The sequence below is a fragment of the Prionailurus bengalensis genome, chromosome C2, assembly GCF_016509475.1.
Source record: "Prionailurus bengalensis isolate Pbe53 chromosome C2, Fcat_Pben_1.1_paternal_pri, whole genome shotgun sequence".
NCBI classification, from domain to species: Eukaryota; Metazoa; Chordata; class Mammalia; order Carnivora; family Felidae; genus Prionailurus; species Prionailurus bengalensis.
In genome coordinates this window covers 59,661,357-59,685,537 of record NC_057350.1, presented here as the reverse complement: position 1 = coordinate 59,685,537, position 24,181 = coordinate 59,661,357, and the positions used below count along the sequence as shown (strand labels likewise).

The 24,181-nt window shown below is 39.7% G+C and overlaps 2 protein-coding genes across 2 annotated transcripts in view; both read left to right on the top strand.

Moving 5' to 3' along the window:
- The window catches only part of LOC122491443 (cell surface glycoprotein CD200 receptor 2-like), a 141,200-nt gene that overhangs the window by 46,987 nt on the left and 70,032 nt on the right, over positions 1 to 24,181 (top strand). The window lies entirely within an intron of this gene.
- Positions 14,026 to 18,002, top strand: LOC122491442 (cell surface glycoprotein CD200 receptor 1-like). Its single transcript, XM_043594184.1, has 3 exons — positions 14,026 to 14,065; positions 17,289 to 17,609; positions 17,728 to 18,002. The coding sequence occupies exons 1-3, from the start codon at positions 14,026 to 14,028 to the stop codon at positions 17,979 to 17,981; spliced, it is 615 nt and encodes a 204-aa protein (XP_043450119.1). The 3' UTR covers positions 17,982 to 18,002.

Sequence of the window (24,181 nt, the reverse complement as noted above, 5' to 3'; positions counted from 1 at the left end):
TTCCTACAAAGCAGGGGTGCCTTGGTGGCTCAGACGGTTAAGGGTCCAACTTCAGCTCAGGTCATGATCTCAGTGTTCATGAGTTTGAGCCTGGCATCAGGGTCTCTGCTGACAGCTCAGAGCCTGGAGCCTGCTTCCGATTCTGTGTCTCCCTCTCTCTCTGCCCCTCCTCCACTCGCCGGGAGCTCTCTCTCTCTCAAAAATAAACAAACATTAAAAAAAAAAACCTTCCTACAAAGCTTTAATGATCTAAACCATTTGGTGTTGCCCACAGTATAGGCATGCAGATCAATGGAAAATAATTTAGAGTCCACAGATAAAACCATCCTTTTAAGGCTCATTAATTTTCAACAAAAGTGCCAAGACAAATGGGGGTAAGAATAATCTCTCCAACAAGTGAACAAACTGGATTACCACCTGCAAAAGAATGAAGCTGGATCTTTATCTGGCCCTATATTCAAAAAATAACCCCAAGTTAACCTCCTCCTCCTCAGTGTGTTGTCATCAAAGTCATACATCAGTTCATTTAAGTTCTGCAAAATTTGACTAAACCATTCTAAAAGAATTCAAAGTTTATGTATTTTTTAAGACTGTATTATAAACTGTATCTCTACCATTTAAAGTTGTATATTGAAGAATAGTTCAGAATAATTTTTTGGCAATATTCTCATGTGTTGTGAAAAGATTAAGTATATTTGTTCCTTTAAGAAATAATGTTATTGAGGCACCTTGGTGGCTCAGTTGGTTGAGTGTCCAACCGTTTATTTCAGCTCAGGTCAGGATCCCAGGGTCATGGGATCAAGCCCCACACTGGGCTCCGTGCTAAGCATGGAGCCTGCTTAATATTCTCTTTCTCCCTTAGCCGCTCACACACACACACACACACACACACACACACTTTAAAAACATAAGATACATTTTTAAAAAGATAAAATTTTAAAACAAGGGAAGAATGCTATCAGAAAAGTTTTGAGCATCATAACGTCCATAAAAACAAATAATGCTCTAAAATGATGACATCCAATATCTTATTTGTCACCCAGGAGGGATGGTGTCTACTTGAAACGTGGCCAATCAGTTGAGATGTAAGATGTGACAAACTGTCTTGGGAGATGTGCTGAGGATGTGTACAACTGGCCTGCACATATTCCTGCAATGGTAGGAATGAAAAATGGCACTATTAGTTGGGAAGAGTATTAGTTTTCTAGGGCTGCCTCAATAAAGGACCAGAATCTAAGTGGCTGAAACAACAGAAATGACTGTGTCACAGTTCTGAAGGCTAGAATTCCAAGATCATGGTGTCAGCAGGGTGGGTTCTTTCTGAGAGCTATTCGAGACAGATTTTTCCGTGCTGTCTTTGTTCAGTTTTGAGGCCCCGGCTAGAGGCAGTTAGTTCCCCCTGTGGAGCACTTGATTAAGTCCCCATCCCAACCACTTCCTTATGAGGGATCCCACTCCAGAGTGCTATCCAACATGCACCTACCCTGATAGCCCCAGGACCCAAACCTAGACCACTAGGGAGAGTCCTTGTGCTCTGGATCCCATGAAATCATTCCAATTAGCCAATGCATGGGAACCCAGGACACCAAGTGAACTCCACTCCGTCTGCCATACAAAAGCTTCTCCCTACAGTTCTCACTATTACCAGAACAGAACCTGGTTCATCCCCTGTGTGGCCAAGCATGGCAGCCATCTTTCATTTGGAATTATAGACAGTTTGCCTTTCATCTATCTGAGTGTCATTGTGTTGTGTCCACCATCAAAAAAAATCTTTCGATCTTATAAAACATTGACACTATGGGCAAGATTGCATGGCCACAACTGCTTACTCTTGCATAGCTTCTTGGGGGTCTGCTCTTGCCTTACTAATTGATTCCAAATCACCAGGAGAACAGCTTGGGAAGTGTTGCCTATTGGTAAGCTTGTGCTTTAACTTGCAGCCTGCTGCTGTGTCTGCTGGTGGTTTCCATGTGTCTCCTTACCCAAATCTTCTTGGTGTTGGAAGATTAAGAAAAAACAAACAACAGTCCTAAATGGCTAGACTCCACTTCCTGGATACAATTAGGACAATAGGAGCAATAAGCCACATGGGTCACACTTTCCAGGTCCAACCTTAAGTTGTGTTTTCAGTCTGCTGTAGACTATGTACTTGTCTCCCTCACCCCAATTTTTGTATTGAAGCCTGTTTTTCCAGTGTGATGGCATTTGGAGGCGGAGACTTTGGGAGCTGATTAGGTTATAAGGACATAGCCTTCATGAGTGGGAGGAACGTCCAGAGAAACTGCAGAGAGCTAGCTCATCCTTTCTACCATATGAGGACATAATGAAAAATTGGTCTACGAACTAGCAAGCAGATTCTCAGCAGACACCAAATGTGTTTGGCGTCTTGTTCTTAGACTTCCCAACTCTAGAATTGCAAGAAATAAATTTCTATTGTTTATAAGTCACCCAGTCTATGGTGTTTTGTTGTAGTAGCCTGAAGAGACTAAAATAAGGGAATACACATTCTGATGCAATAAGCAATCAGTTTAAATTAATTAATTAATTAATAAGTAAATAAATTAAGTATGTCACAAATTAAGTTAGACAAAACAGGATGCTGTGGCCTTTAATTAAAACAGTTAATATGGCTCAATGTAGGTTAAAATAGGTCCTTTAATGATTGAAACATTCTATAAGACCTAATCAATAATTACGTGATTATTCCCACTGGGTCCCCATTTGACACCTCAATTGCACCTGTTCTAAAACATGCAAAGAATAAATGGTGCCTCAGGGTAGCTTATTGCAACCTTAGTGCCAGTGCTGCATCCATTAAAACCCACATGGCCCAAATACAACATTATTAAAATTAGTAATGACATCTGATATGTTTTATTCAGTGCGTATTTCAGCAGTCTTTGAATTTGCCATCATCTCTAAAGGGGCACAATACACCTCTACTGGACTGCCCTTGGATGATCTCAGCAGCCCTGCTGTCACACTCAGGCTTTGCAGGCAGGATTTTAACTGCATCCACCTTTCCCCACACACACAAGTATGATATTACATTAATAACATTTTCATCCAAGGAGTTTTGTTTACCATACTCACTAAGGACATACAAGTCCAACAACTTTTAATCCCTTTTGGGTTCTGGAGGTAACAGATTCTCATTTACTAATTTTACTTAATCTCCCTGATGCTGCTAAAAACAAATGACCTTACATTAACACTCATCCCCAATAAAAGGCAACTGTTTAGGGCAACTTATGTACTCAAATACCCCAAATAATCAAGATTAAAACTGACGTAGAGATCAATGGGTCAATTTTAATACAGTTCTTAATTAAAAAAATATTGTCTAGACCCATTTTTAAGGCTCTGTCTAGAGGAGTCAGTTCCCCTTCTTGAGCAACTGATTAAATCATTTCCCACCCCAATTTCCCTTATCTGGGCTTTCCCACTTCAGGCCCCAGGACTAAGTACCAGACAACTAGGAACAGGCCCATATACAATTATGCACAGGAACCTGGAAAAGTATTCAAGTTAGCCTTTCTGGGAGCCCTTCAAACCTAACTCCACCCCACTTGCCATGCATTTGCTGCATTCTACAGCTCTAGCTCGGTGTTACACTGTCTATGAGGGCCCTGTGTGGTCCTCTGTGGCAGTCTTCTCTTTTTTGGAGCTGTAAGTAAGAAAGAGTTCTGCTTCTCATCTATTCAAATGTTTTTTTGTGTTGTGACTCACCATCAAATGAATCTTGAAATCTTCTAGAGCAAGAAGAAAGAATGTGTTCCTTGCTTCTCTCTTAGCTTCTGGTGGTGTACTGGAAATCTTTGGAGTTCATTGGCTTGTGGAGGGTGTGCCTTGATCTCTGCCTTCATTTCTACATGGCATTCTCCATGTGTGTATGTGTCCAATTTCCCTCTTTTTGTAACAACACCAGTCATTGGATTAGGGTTTAACCTAATCCTGTGGCCTCGTCGTAACTAATTAGATCCGCAATGACCCTGATCAAAATAAGGTCACATTTGAGGAAATGAGGGTTAGAATTTCAACAGAACACAATTCAACATAATAGGAAGCCTTCATTAATCCACACATTATCTCTATCCTATCTGTGGCCATCAATTTTAATTTTTTGGTATGTACCCAAGAAAATAAAGGCCTAAGTAAAGCAAAAGATATGTACAAAACACAAATGTTCATAGAAGCTTTAATTGTATTATTCCTGAAATGGAAAATCCAAGTACACAGCAAAATAGATGAATAAATTATGGCATGGTCAGACCAAAGAACAACTACGTGGCATTATAAAAATGAACTATGGAAAGAATTTCATTTTTATGGAGTTCAAAAACTGGCAAAATGGTGATAGAAGTCAGAGTAGAGTTTCTCTCTCGGGAAGGGATATTGACAGAGAAGGAACAGGAAGGAAACTTCTTGAAGAGTGGAAATGGTCTTACCTTGGTTTTGGAGGTGACTATCTAGGTGCATACACATGTAAAAATTCATGAAGCTATCCACTAAAAGATTTGTGCATTTTACCATGTGTAATTTATGCTTCCCAAAATGCTACTTTCTAAATGAATTGCTACATAATTCATTTTGTCACTTCAGTACTTTGCAAGAACCAATGAATTATAGGTGTTGGGTTTTTTTCTTTATCACTCAACAAAACTCAGCAACATTTCCCGTTCGTGGCTAGTCCGTGGCTAACCACTCCAAATGCATACTCTGGGGAGAATGTCAGCTTTGAGGGTACTGATCTCCATCAATATCATGGTGTCTGGTAAGTCTATGCTGTGACATTTTTTTGCAAAAAGTAAAGATATTTTCAGTAGTGACAAGGAGGCCCTTTATCCACTCATAAAATGGTTTGTAATTTGTCCTAGTGGCAGTGATAAATTTGTTTATTATCCAGCAAACCTTCTGATCTACCCTATGTCAGTGGTGCACTGACTAGTTGTCCGGCTGAGTCCAGTGTAATGTGGAGGCCCCTGAAATGGAGTGACACTGAACTTGTGTGACTAGATAAAATGTAGTGTTTCCTCCAGTGTTTCGGTGTGCACTTTTATTGTCTCTTTGAATTCTCGTTTTTTGGACCTTATGTTTATTTGTGTGATTATTGTTTCTCCTTTGATATTTCTAGTATTTCCAGCTCACAGGCTAAGAAAGAAACCCTAACTTTCTATGGGGTTTTTAAATTTTTAAATAGAGGCAAAAAGTATATGGGGAAAATTTGATTCAGACAACAAGGATCAGAGAACATAAGAATATAGTAATGATTATCTATTCAAAGTCTCTGATTTCAACCTCACACCAGAACAAATGGAATGTTATCCCAAAGCATGAACAGTAGAACGAATGAGTGGGGGAGCTAAAATTAGAGCAGACTCAGGCAGGTGGAAACAAACTTTTGAATCAGTCCTGTCTTTCCTTCCAATCATCTGAAAGAAGTTCCAAAACATTCTGAGCAACACTGTCTTCCACATTTCCATATATGTCCAGTTAAGTGTGAGGAAAACCAGTTCTTTAGAGAAAGAAAGATGGGAATCTAGGGCCAGGAAAGATGAAAGAAATTGGGAGGGAGGGAGGAACATTTGGGAAGAACTCAGAAGACAGTGAATGGCAGATTTGACTCATGAAAAATCACTAGAGAAATACTTACATGTGGCAGGAAACAGATGACAACAAAAAGATGTAATTGAAAAGAGTAATTAAACCTGTTCATGTAATTGACTCCATTACATATTTGGAGGGGAAAAACCGTAAAATTGAAACATGTATTTGATAAAATTAAACATCCATTTAGTATAAAAAGGTGTTTGTTTGTTTTTTGCTGTTTGTATTTTAAGACTTAATTTCTTTTCAGTGCAATTTTATGTTTACAGCAAAATTGAGAGGAAGGGGCAGAGATTTCCCATATATCTCACCTCCTAACTCCACCTAGGCACAGCTTCTATTTCATTATCAACATCCCCTCCAGAGTGTTACATTTGTTACAAGTGATGAACCTACCCTGACACATAATCATCACCCCAAGCCATAGTTTACATAGGGTTCATTTCTCGGTCTTGGGCATTCTATAGGTTTGAACAAAAGTACAATGGCCTGTATCCATTACTATAGTATCATACAGAGTAGTTTCACTGCCCTAAAAGTCCTCTGTGTTCCCTGTATTTATCCTCCCTCCCCTCTAAACCATGGCAACTGCTCATCTTTTTAGTGTCTCCACGGTTTCTGCCTTTTTCTGAATATTTTATAGTTGGAATTATATGGTATGTAGCCTTTTCATAGGCTTTTTTTCACTTAGTAATAGGTATTTCAGTTTCCTCTTTGTCTTTTCATGGCTCTGTAGGTCATTCTTTTTAGCAATGAACAATATTCTGTCGTCTGCATAATCCTAATTTATTAAAGCCATTTACCTACCGAAGGGCATCTTGGTTGTTTCCAAGTGTTGGCAACTAAGAATAAAGTTGTTATTAACATCTGTGTGGGGGACTTTGTGGAGACATAATTGTCAACCTAACTGGGTAAATACCAAGGAGTGCTTTTGCTGGATCGTTTTGTAAGAGTGTGTTCAGTTTTTTCAGAACTTGTCAAACTGTATTCCAAAGTTGCTGTAGCATTTTGCATTCCCACCAGCAATCAGTGAGTCCATGTTGCTTCCTATCCTTGCCAGCATTTGGTATTACTAGTGGTGTAGATTTTGGCCATTCCTTGTGAATTACTGTCACTCATTTCACTTCTATATAAATATACTCTATCCAATTAAACATATACAAATATATTTATATAGTTGCATGTTAAATATCTATATACTATATACAACATAAATATATATTCAAAGAATACATTATTGCTCTTATTATTTTGAATTTTTTTTCTTTTTCTTTTTTTTTCTTTTCTTTTTTTTCAACGTTTTTTCATTTTTATTTTTGGGACAGAGAGAGAAAGAGCATGAACGGGGGAGGGGCAGAGAGAGAGGGAGACACAGAATCGGAAACAGGCTCCAGGCTCCCAGCCATCAGCCCAGAGCCCGACGCGGGGCTCCAACTCACAGACTGCAAGATCCTGAACGCTGAAGTCGGACGCTTAACCGACTGCGCCACCCAGGCGCCCCTCTTATTATTTTGAATAAAATGTTGTCTGTTGGATCAATTAAGAAAAAAAAAGAAAGCTTTTGTTTTACATTCTCTTATTCATTCTCCAATTGTCTTTCTTCATTACTGTAGTTCTGAATTTCTGACTTATATTATTTCCTTCTCCTTGAAGGACTCTTAACATTTCTTACAAGGCAAGTCTACTGGAAGCAACTTCCCCCAATTTTGAGAAAGCAAACTTTTTTTTCTTGCTTTGTATTTTCCAAGCTTCCTGGAACTTTGTTTGGTATCTTATAGTAACTTGGAGAAACCCTAAGTCATTGTTTCAAAAATTTCCTCTATTCTTTTTCTCTCATTCTTCTTTCTTTTGATTTTTCCATTACACATGTTTTACACATTTTGGTAGTTGTCTCACAGTCCTTGGATACCTGTTGTGTTTTTTTTAATTGTTTATTCTCTCTTTTTTCAGTTTTGGAGGTTTCTATTGATATATTCTCTAGCTTAGAGATTCTTTCTTCAGCCATATCCAGACTATTAATAAGGTCATCAAAGACATTCTTCATTTCTGTTAATGTTTTTGATTTAATTTTGCCAATTTTGCCTCATGTATTTTGAAGCTGTTACTAGGTATAGAGCCATATCTTGTTTCATTGTACCATTGTTTTACTTTATTGTACCTTGAAGGTATCATGGTTTTTACAAGTTGAAGGTATGCCAAACGTGCATTGAGTACATCTATCAGCACCATTTTTCCAACAGCATTTGCTCACTCTGTGTCTCTGTGTCACAGTTTGGTAATTCTTGAACTATTTGAAGCTTTGGGATTACATTATATTTGTTGTGGTGATCTGTGATCAGTGATCCCTGATGTTATTATGTAATTGTTTTGTGGTGTCACTAACCATGTCCATATGTCCATGGTGGATGTAAGTGATACGTGTGTGTGTGTGTGTGTGTGTGTGTTTTGGCTCTTCCGCCATCTCTGTCTCCCTCTCATCAAGCCTCCCTCACACAACAATATTGATAGGTCTCCTTAAGACACAACAATATTGATATTAGGCTAATTAATAACCTCCCAATGACCTCTAAGTACTCAAGTGAAAGGAGGAGTTGCATATTTCTCACTTGAAATCAAAACTTAGAAATAATTCATAAGCTTAGCGAGGAAGGCATGTTGAAAGCTGAGACAGGTCAAAAGCTAGGCCTCTTGTGCCAGCAGTTAGCCAGGTTATGAATGTGAAGGAAAAGTTCCTGAAGGAAATGAAAGTGCTATTCTCATGAACGCACTAATGATAAGGAAGTGAAACAACCTTATTGCTGATAAGGAGAGAGTTTCAGTGATCTTGAAAGAAGACCCACACAGCTACAACATTTCCTGAAGCCAAAGCCTAATGCAGAGAAAGGCCCTAACTCTCCTTGATTCTATGGAGACTGAAGGACGTGAGGAAGCTGTGAAAGAAAAGTTGGAAGCTAGCAGAGGTTGGTTCATGAGTTTTAAGGAAAGAAACTGTCTCCATAACACAAAAGAGCAAGATGAAGCAGCAGGTGCTGTTGTAGAAGATGCAGCAAGTTATCCGGAAGATGTAGCTGAGATAATGCATGAAGGTGACTACACTAGGGGCACCTGAGTTGCTCAGTGGGTTAAGCATCCGATGTTGGCTCAGATCATGATCTCATGGTTTGTGAGTTCGAGCCCCGTGTTGGGCATGTGCTGACAGCTCAGAGCCCGGAGCCTGCTTCAGATTCTGTGTCTCCCTCTCTGTCTGCCCACCCCTGTTTGTGCTCTGTCTCTCAAAATTGAATAAGCGTTAAAAAAAAAAGTGACTACACTAGAGAACAGATTTTTAAAGAGATGAAATGGTCTTATATTGTAAGAAGATGTCATGACTTTCTGAAATTCTCTCTTTCTCGTATCCTGTATATTTGTTTTTTGCTATAGTTTTCCAGTTTCAATAAGCAGTGAATCAATGAGTAAATTGAACTCTTTTGTATTCTCCTAATCTGCCTAGTTATTTTTGGGGGAGTGGGGTGTGGGGGAAGCATATATTTCTTGTTTGTGTTTTAATTCTCCTTTTATTTCTTTAAACATCCTCACCACATTTATTTTATGCCCGGTGTTTCATAATTCTACTATCTGAAGTTCTGAATCTTATTCTTCTCTCTAGGAATGACAGATGGCAGCTAATAAAAATAATATTATTTGACTTTATGGTTCCTTGTTTCTTCCTGTGTTTTGTAATTTTGAAATGTCAGCTCAAAATTGTGTGGCTTTGAGTCTGAAAACTGGTTTGAATATAGAAACCTGGTGAAGGACCATGATTTTCCATTATCACAGCTGACCCCAGTTCTTACTCACTGCTCTAGACTGAATGTGTCCTCCAAAACTCTTATGTCAAAACCCAATCTCCAATGGGATGTCCTTTGGAGAGGGAGCCTTTGGGAGGTAACTTTGTCATGAGTATAGAGCTCTCAGATTAGTACCTTTATAAGAAGAGACCCAAGAGAGCCCTCTTTTTCTCTTTCTCTCTCCCTCTGCCACTCCATATGAGAATACAGTGAGAAGACAGCTGTCTACAAGCCAGGGAGTGGGCTTTCATTGCACATCATGTCTGCTAGTACTTTGATCTTAGACTTCCAGCTTCTAGAACTGTGAGATAAAGTGTTTGTTATTACGCCACTCTTTGGTATTTTTGTTGCAGGAAGCAAAACTGTTGTAAGACACCCATTTATCCTTGATCTGGCCATATAAGGCAAACCATACCGTCTTTGGCTGCCCTTCTCTCTTACCCTTAAGAGCACTAAGATTTATCTGGCTTTTGCCCCAGATCTTTCAGGTCAGAGCCTCTTGGTTGTCATTCTGGCCTCGCTACTGTTTATGATTATGTGCTTTGCCCCTGACTATTAAGTGCTGTCACCTTGTCTTGATATTGCAGAATCCTATCACCCTCTCTGTGGCCAGCCCCACACTTTCCCACAGATGATGGGAACCTCCCTAGATAGTGTGCATGGATGTCAGCAGTCTGGTGATTTGGGAGAAGGCCCACAACCCTGAGCACTTCAGGGAATTTCTGTCGTGTAAATAAAAAGGAGGGTTTCAGAATTCTGTCTGCTTTTGTGGGATGGAGAGAAGACACAGAATCCTAAGACTTCCACCTGAAAAGGAACCTTGGGGATGAAGAAGGTACCTCCTTAGGAAAGGTCTGAGAGACCTCCCAGAATCTCCAGCTGGGCTGACAGGTGAATATCTTTTTCTGAAGAAACCAGGCAGTAAAGACTGGTGGGAGGTGGGTGGGAGGGGTGGGTGGTGGTGACAGCTCCTTCAAGTGTGAAGACACGAGCGATGCAAAGCTTCCAAAACATTCAAGGAAACATGACATCACTAAAAGAACAATATCAAGCCCCAGCGGCTGATCTCAAAGCAATGGAGCTCTGCATGCCTGACAAAGAATTCAAAAATAGTCTACTTAAGGAAGCTCAGTGAGCTACAGGAGAACACAGTTTGACCCCTAAATAAAATCTAGAAAACAATCTATGAGCAAAGGGAGTGTTCAAAAAAAGAGGTACAAATCATGTAAAGGACACAACGGCAAATTTTATGCAAAGACTACACTGAAAAATTCAATCAAGAGTTCCAACAGCAGAGTCATCAAGCAGAAGAAATAATTAGTGAACACAAAGACATAATTTGAAATCATCCAGTCAGAGATAAAAAGCAAACCAACAGAAAGAATGGAAGTGAGGGAAGAAAGTCTCAGGATGTTATGAAACACCAACAAACCAAGTAATATAGGCATTACTGGAGCCCCAGATAAGCATAAAAGAAAGGAGCAGAAAGCTTATGCAAAGTAATAATGAGAGGCAATCTCCTAAATCTGCGGGGAATGAACATCCAGATCCATGAAGACCACAGAACTTGATTGACTGTAAAGAAATCTGCACTAAGACACATTACAGTCAAATAGAAAAGAGAAACTTTTGAAAGCAGCAGAGGAAAAGCGAGTGGTCGTATATAAAGGATGCCCAGATTTCTCAGCACAGACCTTGCAGACCCAGAGAGTGGGATGATACCTTCAAAGTGCTGAAAGAAAATCCAGCCATGGAAATCCTTCACTTGGCAAACCGGAAATAAAGGTGAGGTAAAGACTTTCCTAGAAAAAACAAGAAGCTGACAGACTTCATCAGTACTAAACCTAGCTTACAAGAAATTCTAAAGGGAGCCCTTCAAATTGAAATAAGAGGACGCTGGGCCACTTAGGTGGCTCAGTCGGTTAGGTATATGACCCTTGCGTTTGTCTCGGGTCATGATCTCTTGGTCGTGGGGTCGAGCCCAGATTGGACTCTGTGGTGACAGTGAGGAGCCAGGTTGGGATTCTCTCTCTATTCCTCTCACTCTGCACCACCCCAATCGAACTCTCCCAAAAATAAATAAAGTGAAAATAAATAAATAAATAAATAAATAAAATGAAACGAGAGGGTGCTAACCAGCAACATGGTGACATATGTAGAGTAAAACACATTGGTAAAGGCCAATATATAATTAAATTCAGAATAATGTAATCCCACAGTGGTGGTGTGTGAACTACTTTTAACACTAGTACACATGCTTATAAAAACTTCTAAAAATAATTATAGCTATAATAATCTGTTAGTGAATACACAAGTTAAAACTATGTAAATTGTGACATCGGTAAAATAAAATGAGGGAGGAGATGTAAAAATATTGAGTATTGTATGCAATAAAATTACACTGTAAGCAGCTTAAAGTAAGTATAAGGTGTTGTACATATGCCTCATAGTTACCGCAAAGAAAAACATTTTGTAGATACAAAAAGATATAGAAAAAGAAATCAAATCATACTGCAAAAAAAAAAATCATCAAATCACAAAGGAAGCCAGCAAGAGAGGAAGAAAGGAATAACAGAACTTCAAAACAGTCAGAAAACAATGAACACAATAGCAATAGTATGTACATACTTTCCTATCAGTTGTCTTAATATAAATATAGAGGCAGCTGGGTGGCTTAGTTGGTTGAGCATCTGACTTTAGCTCAGGCCATGATATTGTGGTTTGGGAGTTGGAACCCCATATTGGGAGCCTGTTTGGATCCTCTGTCCTCCTCTCTCTGCCCCTCCCCTGCTTGTTCTCCCTCTCTCTCTCTCTCTTTCAAAAATAAATAAACATTTAAAAAATTAAATGGACTCAATTCTCCAATCACATGGTATATAGCAGGCAAATGGATAAGAAACCAAGATTCAACAATATGCCACCTACAAGAGACTGACTTTAGCCAAGAATATACGCAGGCTGAAAGTGAATGGATGGAAAAAGGTGTTCCAGGGAAATAAAAACCAAAAGAAGGTAAGGATAGCTATATTTAATATTAGAGAAAAGAGACTTTAAGTCAAAAACTGTAAACAAAGACAGAGATCTTCACTCTCTAAAGGTAAAGAAGTCATTTCATCAAAGGAACTTAACATTTGTAAATATTTATGCATCCAACATCAGAGCACTAAATATATAGAGCAGATATTAACAGACCTGAAGAAGAAATAGAAAACAATACAGCATTTACAGGGAACTGTAACAACCCACACTGAGAAATGAACAGATGATTCCAAATAAAACCAATAAGGAAACAATAGACTTGAACAACACTGTAGGCCAAATGGCCTAACAGACATGTATAGAACATTCTTTCCAACAATAGCAGAATACATTCTTCTCGAGCACACACAGAATATTCCACAGGATAAATCATAATTTAAAAAAATTGTTGTGTTTTACTTCATACAGATCTTTTCAGAACCCAGATTTGAAGTAGATTAGGACTAATCTGATTGTCAGAAAAGTCTTTGATTGTCAGAAAGTCTAAGGGAAGGAATGCATGCGGGTCTCAGGAAGGATGGAATTAGAAACTATAGCTAGTTTCTTTTTCTCTCTCTCTCTCTCTGCTTCTGCTTCATTCTTCCCAGGATAGATGCATTAGTCAGCAGTCCCTAGGGAAACAGAATAATGGCGAGAGAAAGGAAAGACAGAAGGAGAGAGGAAGGGAGGGGAAAGAGAGACACTTTTTAATGAATTGGTTCACATGATTGTAGAGGCTTGGCAAGTCCAGAATCAGCAGGCTGGGCAAGCGGCTGGACAGCCAGGAAGAGGAGCAGTTTGAGTCTGAAAGCAGACTGCTATAGAATTTCCCTTTCCCAGCAGGTCAGTCTTTTTTTAAATAAGACCTTCAACTGTTTGGACAAGGCCCACGCACATTATGGAAGGTAATTTCCTTTACTGAAAGCCTATCCATTTAAATGTTAGAATCTTATCTAAAAAATACCTTCACAGAAACATCGAGAATTGTGTTTAACTAAATATGTCTAGGAACCATGGCCTCACCAAGTAGACACATAAATTTAGTGATCGCTGTAAGAAAAGGGGAGGAAAAGAAGAATGGACTATTCTCAATCTGGTTCCAAAATTCTCGTGAAAGTACTCTCATTTGTGCAGCTGGGTGAGGTGCCCACCAGTGTATTGAACAACTTTAATCAGGGGGTGGATCTGGAGAAAACACTATACTCAGTCCCCTTCATGTGAGGTACCCATGATGGAACAATCCACTGTGGCTAGGAGAGGAGTGGAGGCAGGGTTACCCTGGAGAAAATTATTGTCAAGTACAGAGCAAGGTGTCTCATAAATGGGAAATCATTGATGAAGAGCTTATGGCATAATTTTTAAATGTTAACATGGGTTTCAACATAATGACGGAAGAACTTCTGGTTCCTGTTTTGTAAATCTTTTTTGTGGAATTTAATTACAAATAACTGATTGTCTATCATAGTGTATGTAAGATGTGGATAAACAGTGGCTTGCACTCCATTTAAGTCTCTAAAATTGCTTTCATTCACTTTTCTCTCAATATTTTCTAGCTTCAACCAACAGTTCACTTATGGACAGACAACAGAGAAGTTTCATACTCCCTGTGGAAGGTAATATGATTTTTAATTTTTTTCTAGAGGTCAGTGCTAAAGGGAAAAGTGTTGAACTTCCTCAGGAACAGAGTTGACGGTCTGGTCACGGGGCCGTCCTGAGCCCAGTTGAAGAGTATGGTGGTCTGAGTGCTGAGGTGTGAGGGACCCTGAATGACCCCGGGCCTCCTCCCCCCAGGCAGTGCACATTCTGCCCGAGGATTATGGAGCTCTCCCTGTCAGGCACTGTGCTAGGCCATGTGGGGAACACGGGGACAAACAAGAGTAGCTAGAGCACCAGAGCGCCTTAAGGGGCTCATTTCGAGGGGGAGCCCAGATGTCAGCACAGATGGCATTTGACAGAGGAGATGAGCACTCACATCAAGTGTGCTGGGAGTGTAGAGGAGAAGGCGAAGCAGCAAGGCTCTGAGAAGGCTTCACAGCAGGTGCAGCGTGTGAAATGGCTCTTAAGGGAAGAGGAGTGTTTTCGTGGACAAAGAGTGGTCTGTAGGCCACCCCAGTCTGAAGGAACGATGTAAGGAAAGACCCAGATATGCAGTGGTGCTTGGTGTTTTCTTTGCGAAGTGTGGGGGCGGCTGAGGTTTGATAAGATGGCAAAGGTGAGTCCATCTGCAAAAGAGGACTTTCAAAGGCAACACAAGGACATGTAAGTGTTGTCTTCGGGCAGGGAGAGGTCTCTGAGGGGTGTTAGGTGGAGGGGATCACACCCGTGTCCCAGAATCCTGGACCTGTTGCAAGGTCAGGTGTGAACCGAAGAGGGGAGAGATTTGGGACGGACACAGACGTCAGGAGACTTCTGCAGGAATCCAGGTGTGTGGTGATGGGGTGGTAATCTAAGATCTGGCAGTGAGGACAGAAGGGAAAAGCCCCAAATCTCATAGGGATTGGTCTGTGTGGAGAAGGGCTGGAGGAGCCTGGAGGAGAGTCATAGACACAGGATGCAGAGAAGCTGGAAGGTGACTGCTGGTTCTGGAGCCAATAGGAGAATCCACCCGCTATCCCCCTGTGACGCAGGAGGTGAAATGACGGTAGCTGATCACAGGGCTGTGAGATCATATTTGTTAGACAGGTGCCAACCCCACTGAGTGTGGGGGAGTGACTGGTCACTGGCAAATTATCGCAACAGGTGTGAATAGAGAAAGAGGAGGACAAAGAAAGTGTGACTGACAGGAATCACAGAAGTCCCATCACAGGTGAAGGGGGATTGCTGGAGGGTCCTAGAGCAGAGGAAGGTGAAGGAACAGAGATTGTCCATGGTGCTTGTGATCCTCACCCTGGGAGCCACTTCTCTGGAGACGGCGCCCCTGTTAAAAATGCATATGATTATTTGATTAGCTAGTAATTTCCTTTTAAAGAAGAGACTCAGATCTTGAGAATAAATAGCAGGCAAAATATTAAAACCTTAGACTGTTCACAAGCAGAAGTGCAAACCCCTGAGAACACAAAAGAACATTCACAACGTGTTCTTCACCACCCTCTTCCCTATTTGATTTCATCTTCAGTATCTTGTTTTTGGGCACATGGATGTTCACCCACACCCCCTCTAGCTGTTCTCTAAGCGGTTAACTTTTTGCTTGTCTCCAACCTTGGCCAAGGCTCATTTTCACTGTGTACACGGGGTGCCACTTGTAGTGGTGAATGGATCATGGATTTCACTGCCCTCTCAGATCTGCTTTAAAATCTGCCCACCACCCCCCATTGAGGTACATGGGTGGCTCAGTCAGTTAAGCATCTGACTCTTGATTTAGGCTCAGGTCATGATTTTATGGTCGTGAGATCAAGCCCCATCTGGGTTCCATGCTGGGCTGGGTGTGGAGCCTACTTAAGTTTCTCTCCCTTTCTTTCCCTCAGCCACTCTCTCAAAAATAAATAATAAGTAAATAAGTAAGTAAGTAAATAAATAAATAAATAAATAAATAAAATATGTAAGTAAGTAAATATCCTCTCTTGCTTCCTGTAGTTACGGGATCTTGATTGGTCTGTGAAATGCGAGGGCATGAGTCCATCATCACAGAAGAGGCAGGGTACACCAAAAAAGGAGAGGAGGGATCTCAAACGAGAGTTTAGCACCCACAAGCTCCATGCACAAAACAATTTTGCCCCATCACGCTAGTTCTGCTCAATGTAAAGCGATGAGCTCCTTGCCAGTCAGCTGGGTTACAGGTGCATGGACCCTGCCTTCCTTAATCCTCTCTCAGCAAACCCCTCCCAGTCAGGGACCCATTATGTTGTATGTCGCAGGGCTTAATTTTGACTTTAAAGTTGGACAAAAGGAGTGAATTTATGTAATTCTTGTAATTCGAATATAGAGACGCAATCTGTGAGCAGAGTTCACAGTTGAACTGTTTGGCAGTGTACGTGTGACTCAATAGGAAGGAAGGAAGGAAGATCTGTTGATTTTACTGATTGTGATTCTCCAAAAATAAAATTAGCTTTAAAAATATCCAGATTGGTCAACATGAATCCCATCTTATGTTTTTAATGAGTATGTTTGTCCAAATTGCCACTCTTAGGGGTAAGCATTTAGTTCTGATATTACAGATTTATTCTTTGTCATTAATACTTAGGAGGAGATGGGTGGGTGGGTGGCTCACTTGGTTAAGCATCTGACTTCAGCTCAGGTCATGATCTTGTGGTTCGTGAGTTCAAGCCCTGCATCAGGCTCTGTGCTGACAGCTCAGAGCTTGTAGTCTGCTTCAGATTTTCTCCCTGCCCCTCCCCCCACTCACACTCTCTCAAAAATAAATAAACATTAAAAAAAATTTTTTTTTAATTCTAGGTGGAGAAAACCAAATCATCAGTTTTTCTAGTTTCTATCCTAGTAAGCATGAGTTACAAGATAAATCTAATAGTCTCTATGACAAAAAGATTAGATTTAGATGATTTTGTCTGTTAATTCATATTGTGTTTTCTTGTTTGTTTCTTATATATCAAAGCCTGTGAATCAATGTACAAATGCTTAAAATATTACTCACACTGAAAATAGGTATAGTTTATCTAAGACCACAGTATAAAGGAGAAAAATGGGTTAATCTTTGGATTTGTTTTAATGTGTTGTATGCGTTTTGCACATGTTTAATTTTTTATGTAAGCCTAATATTTTTGGAATAAGGTTACCAGCAAAGTCATGTTCTAGTATACTTTAAATATTATGTCGTAGAAAATTTAACATGGATTTCTTTTTCAACTTTTTCTTCATCATTTGCTTTGTGTGTGTGTTCAGCTAACACTTCCCTGTCTAAGCCTGTGGACACAAAGGCTGTGCTCTCTTGCCCTCCGATCACCCAGAAAGCTGTGCTGGTAACAATAAGATGGGAAATAATCCTCAGAGACAAGCCTTCCTGCACTAGAGCCTACAGGAGAGATACAAATGAGACCAGGGCCATAAACTGTAGTGACAAGACAATATCCTGGGACTCCAGACCTGATCGGAATCCCGCCCTTCAGATCGATCCAGTGGCCGTCACTCATGATGGATATTACAGGTGTGAAGTGGTCACAACTCATGGGCATTTCTCTCATGGATATCACCTGACAGTGTTAGGTAAGGAGCATCGTATATTGTGGGATGTCAGAAAACCAGATTTGGACTGAAACAGATGTCTCTCTCTATTCCATATCCGTGTGTTAAGACTGACGCATTTTCCCCTGCATCTCTGCAGTGCCCCCCGAGGTGACCCTGTTTCAACTTGAGAATGGAGCTATCGTGTGTAGGGCAGCTGCAGGGAAGCCAGCGGCGCAGATCTCCTGGACCCCAGGGGGAGATTGTCACACTGTGGAAGAGCCACTGGGCAATGACACAGTGACCGTCCAGAGTTCGTGCCGCTGGGAGGACCACCGGGTATCTAAGGTGTCCTGCTCTGTGTCCCATCTGACTGGCAACAGGAGTCTGTCCATTGAGAGGAATTCAGGTTAGTAATTCCAGCTTTTGTATGATGATTTCATTCCTTCAGAAAAGCTATGAAAGAATGAAAAAGGAGTGTATGGTCAATTTCACTCAAGGATAATTTCTCCAGCCCCTCTTTTATGTCCTTCTTCTCCACCATTCAGAATTATGTCCAGAAGACTAATGCAGAAGTTTGTTTTAAGAAGCCATATTTTAACTGATGTTTACTTTTTAATAATTATAATAAAAATAATTTAATAATTTAAATTATTAAATGTAATTATTTCTGTTCTGTGCAAGTAATAACTTGCCTTGAGTAGTGAATGTACTATTAAAATAATACTTATGGTTTTAGGAGAAGAATAAAGTGTATTTTTAAGTGAATATTTATGCTTTTTAAGAAGGATCCAGTCACTCATAAGTTTTCTTCACAATTTTTTTTGGTAGGATTTTATTTTTCAGGTTCTTCTATAATTTCTTAGCTATAGTATAATAACCTCAATGATCAATTTAAAGTTTACTCTAGGTACTTCTTAATTGTCACTAAACTCACTGACAAAATTAGGGGACACCTCTTAATGCTATTTTCACATGGTCAAATGTAAGGATAATCCAACTGTTCCTTTTTTTTTTTTTTTTGAAGACATCCCTTCTTGAGTTTTTACACACTCTTGTTCCAATCTGGCCTGCTGGGTCACTAGACCTGCTGCACAGATATTGTCCTGGACACTTTCCTTCCCTCGGTCCGTCCTCTGCTTGATTCCATGTCTGTTTCATTGAGTTTCTTCTGCCTTCCTGACATTTGCTAGTTTTAATGTCTTTGTTTTAGGTATGAAGCTTTTCTTTACTCTGGTAATCCTTGGTTCTCCAATCATTTCAGAGTGAGCATTCAAAACTGAGCTGATTGGAAGCTATGCTGTCTGTGGGTGGTCCTGCCAACCAGTTGGCATCAATAGGCAGAAAGAGGGAAAATGAACTTCTCTTTTCTAAAAATTTTTTTTTAATGTTTATTTATTTTCTGAGAGAGAGAGAGAGACAGAGAGACAGAGTGTGAGTCGAAGAGGGGCAGAGAGAGGGAGGCACAGAAGCCAAAGCAGGCTCCAGGCTCTGAGCTGTCAGCACAGAGCCCGATGCGAGGCTTGAACTCACAAGCTGTGAAATCCCGACCTGAGCCGAAGTCAGCTGCTTAACTGACTGAGCCACCCAGGTGCCCCTGAACTTCTCTTTTCTAATGACGGATTCTTTAATTACCTGAAGGTCTTATCTCTGAGTCTGTTCGGGTTCTGCAGAAAATAAGTCTCCAGTCTATTGTCTTAGTGGTATAAGGCTGACTGTTAGTGTTATGGGAGCTGGGAAATAGAGGGGAGTGTGTGTGTGTGTGTGTGTGTGTGTGTGTGTGACAGAGAGAGACAGAGACAGAGACAGAGACAGAGAGAGAGAGACTGTTCAGAACTCAGCCTTTTCTTTAGCATCTCTCTTTAGTCTGGCACTTCATCTCCACCCTCCACTGTCTGGATCCTTGACTCTGGATTCTCTCCAGTTCACTTTTTTCTGGGTCACACTTCCTGTTTCCTGCTGTTTGCGGAAAGTGCACAGGGTGCGAGTGGACTGGGCAGCCTACCTCTTCTCAATACAGACCTTCAAAGAAGCTTCCAACTGTTAGCTCACGCTTCACCCCCCACGTACCCCTTCTTATACATTTAGCCTTTCCTGTTCTGGAGTCTTCTAGATGTTCTGTGGGCACTAACATCCTTCTGTTATTCCACCCTAAAGGACTTGCCTTCTTCTGTTCATTTTTCACCTTAAAACAAGTTGAAATATTTCATCTGCTTGTCTTCCTCCATGTTCTCTTTGTCTTGGTGAGTCTATACTTAAAAAAATTACCTACTGATATTTTAGTCAGTTTTAAGAAGGAAGAAGAGAAGAACCCATGTCTTTAAACCACCACTTTCCAATATCCATTCGTAAAGTGATTTTAAAAAGGATTTTAGCAGCGTTTCCTGAGAAGAGTAACTGTGCCCTGGTTGTGTATGAAATTCGACCACCTGGTGATACCATATGCTGTCCTACCTATAGAACCTCAAGGTTGAAGGACTGTCTGGTCCACTCCCAGCCAGTGCAGGGTCTCCTTCCTGTCTCACTTGGAGGGCAGATCTTCAGTCTCTGAGGTTACACTTCTTTTTTTTTTTTTTTTTAATTTTTTTTTCAACGTTTATTTATTTTTGGGACAGAAAAAGACAGAGCATGAACGGGGGAGGGGCAGAGAGAGGGAGACACAGAATCAGAAACAGGCTCCAGGCTCTGAGCCATCAGCCCAGAGCCCGACGCGGGGCTCGAACTCACGGACCGTGAGATCGTGACCTGGCTGAAGTCTGACGCTTAACCGACTGCGCCACCCAGGCGCCCCTCTGAGGTTACACTTCTAATGAAAGACGGTGCGTTAGTTTTCAAGAGGGGGTTTCAAAATGGTGTTGATTTTAACTGCAAAGAGATGTTTATTTTCAAATAAAATACAGAGAAATGCAATGTGTCAAAACAAACTGTTGAAGGAAGGCAGAGGGACTGGACGGCAGGCTGCTTAGTCTCCACTCACCTCCCTCTGCTGGGGGACCCATTCAGGGAACAGCAGGAGCCAGGTCTTAAAATCACTGCCTCTCAGAGCTGGCAATTCCTTTGGCGACTTCTTCTGTTGTCAGACTGAGTTTTATATGGCTGACAGCGTTTAATACATGATGGAAATTTGCCTCCATGCCTTCAGTCAGTTTCAAGGCCCTGGAAGAACAGTGACCTCAGAATTAGGTTATTTTTCCAACTACCACCATTACAACTCCCCATTTATTTCTGAATTGTGGAGATGAGAAACACCCTGCTATTACTATTACCAAGAAATCTACTTTCCATATCTGTCCTGTATGAATTCATCAGTCATGAATCCTTAAAGCCACAAAATCCTGACTTAGGATGATGTCTTGCCAGAAACCTTAGGATCAGAACAGATAAAGCAACTTTATTATAACCATTATTTGGACTCTTAATGGCTCAGAAATGTTTACAATAAAATCACAGAATTGAATTTCATGAACTATGAGACATCCTTGAAACATTTTATATATATATATATATATACACACACACATACACACACACATATGTGTGTGTGTGTATATTTATACATATATATTATAATTTTATGAGTATATATTTATTTTCAATAAACTTTAGTTTTTAGAGAAGTTTTAGGTTCACAGCAAAATTGAATGGAAATCACAGAGTTCCCATATAACCTCTGCCCCACTACATTCACACCCTCCTCCCCTGCCTCCATCACTTATGCCACCTGGGTACATTTGGAATAGTCGATGAGCCAACGTTAACACAACATTATCACTCAAAGTACATAGTTTAATGAAGGGTCACCCTAGGTGTACCTTCTGTGAGTTTTAGCAACTATGCAGATGGCAGGGATCCCCCATTGTAGTTTCACACAGAGTAGTTTCACTGTCCTAAAAGTCCTCCAGGCTTCACCTATTCCTCCCTCCTTTCACCCTAACCCCTAACAACCCCTGATCTTTTCACTGTCTCCATAGTTTTGCCTTTTCCAGAATGTCACGTACATGGAATCATACAGAACGTAGTATTCTCAGACTGGCTTCTTTCACTTAGTAAGATGCATTTAATTTCTTCTGTGTCTTTTCATGTCTTGGCAGTTCATTTCTTGGTAGTGCTAAATAATATTCCCTTGTCCGGATGTACCACAGTTAAACCATGTATTTTTTTTGTGTCTATATTTACAGGAGACCAGTTACCACAAAAATTTGTTGTATGTATCACCTTCTTTATTTTGATTACTTTGGTCATTGTGGGATCCATTTGCCTTTTGAAAATCGATGTCTGCAGGTATTGACAAATGTTTTTTCTTCCACAGCTTTATTAAGCCAGAAGGGGTCAGAAATAGAGAACTGACAGGTGAAATTAATATGCTAACATCAACTTCCCATAATCAAAAAGCACGTCCTAAATGTCTTAGATTTGGACTACTCTAAATGACAGGAGGGCTTTTGCTTGGTCACTTAGGCGTGCAAGCACAGTGAATTAGTCCATTTAAGACAGGATCTTGGGAGAGATAGTGTATACTAAATTTCTAAACCAGTAAATAGTAATTCATTTTATGTCACATATTTTCCATATATTAGGCTTCTGTTTCATAATTCCACTTCCTTTTCCAAAATCTGGAATTATCTTGTCTACATGTATTAACCAAAAGCATCATTCTTATTTCTGGTAGTTCAGGTCTGATTTTATGTATTCTATCAAATACGAATCACACTTGTCAATAGTATATTGTTTTGTTTTCCTATTTTTAACTAAATAATGATGTTTCCTTCATTCACTCCAGCTTATTTTTATATTTTGCAGAAAATACTAATTAAAAAAACAGAAGTTACTTCAGTTGTTGAGGAGGTAAGATAACATTAAAAAGAATATTTGCAAACTTTTAAGCCATAAAGTCAAAATATAGCTACATAATTTTTAATTTGCATTATATTAGTATTATAATTGGAAATTAAAAATTCTAATTTTATAATGCTCATAGTCAGGCATACTTATTTTGTTAATTATCTACCATGTACTATTTATATGTACCCTAAACCATATTTTCATTTCAAGAACTGTATGTTACAAAACACAGAATGTTTGCCTCATTTAGACTATAATCTTTGGAGAAAATGATTTGGTTTTTCCTTCCCTATGAAACCATCTCTAATCCTTGACTTCCCTTTCTCAATACTATCATCATTTTCCTCTTACCTGGGCTTAAATCTTATCCTGCTCCAAATCTCATAACTAGTAGCTTACCAAGTCTTTGACCCTCTCCTTTGAAATACCTTTCATATTACTTCATTTCTTCTCCATTTCCACTTTCACAAAATCTTTTTCATTTGACACTGAGACCTACATAATCAACAATTTTTTTGATAAAATAATAGAAAAGAGTCTTTCTCTTATGTCCATGTAAGCCTAGAGATGCAAATACAAGCACTATTGGTAGAAACTAAAGCTGTGGACACCAGTTAGGAAAACGTAGGTAATTAGTGACTTCTGGCTTTTGTGAATGGATTTTGACTTTGAGTTCTTTCTTAGGATGAAATGCAGTCCTATGGCAGCTACACAGAGAAGAGCAATGTATGACACTGTGAGCAGAGTGAGGAGGTCTCAGGTGTTACAAAACGAAGTTGATGGGCTTCATAAGTTACTTGAATCTAGCACCAGAACAAATGAATAAAGAAACAGTAAAGCTACTCTTTTGATTTTCTTAGAATTCTAGAATGGAAAATATAATCAGTCTTTGAGATCTTTTAAAACAACACAGGCAGAGCTATTGCGTTCATTTGAATGGTTACAAAAATTCCATTTTAGGATAAAGAAATTGTGGTTTATATACACAATGGAATATTACGTGGTAATGAGAAAAAATGAAATATGGCCTTTTGTAGCAGCGTGGATGGAACTGGAGAGTGTTATGCTAAGTGAAATAAGCCATACAGAGAAAGACAGATACCATATGGTTTCACTCTTATGTGGATCCTGAGAAACTTAACAGGAATCCATGGGGGAGGGGAAGGAAAAAAAAAAAAAAGAGGTTAGAGTGGGAGAGAGCCAAAGCATAAGAGACTGTTAAAAACTGAGAACAAACTGAGGGTTGATGGGGGGTGGGAGGGAGGGGAGGGTGGGTGATGGGTATTGAGGAGGGCACCTTTTGGGATGAGCACTGGGTGTTGTATGGAAACCAATTGGTCAATAAATTTCATATATATATATATATAAATTCCATTTTATGGTTATGTGAAAATTTAGTTAACCAAAGACCTAATTATGGACATTTAGATGATTTAAATTTTGTTTGTTTTGCTATTATAAACAATACCACGTAGATATATCTCTTTGCATTTGCTTGAGTATATTTGTACAATAATTCCCTTGGGAGGAATTAGAAATTCCTTGAGGGGAATTGTGCATTTTCATTATTGACTGATATGTCAAGTTGTATCAATTTACATTCCTTTCAACTGTATTTGATTCTGTCTTTTCCTATACCATTACTTTTATATCTGCAAGATTGCCACTTTTTGTTTTTAATCAACCAGTGAATAAATATGATGTCAGAGTATAATAAGAATCACACTATTTAACAAAACTGGATTTATGTTTTTGTCATTTTTGTGGGAAAG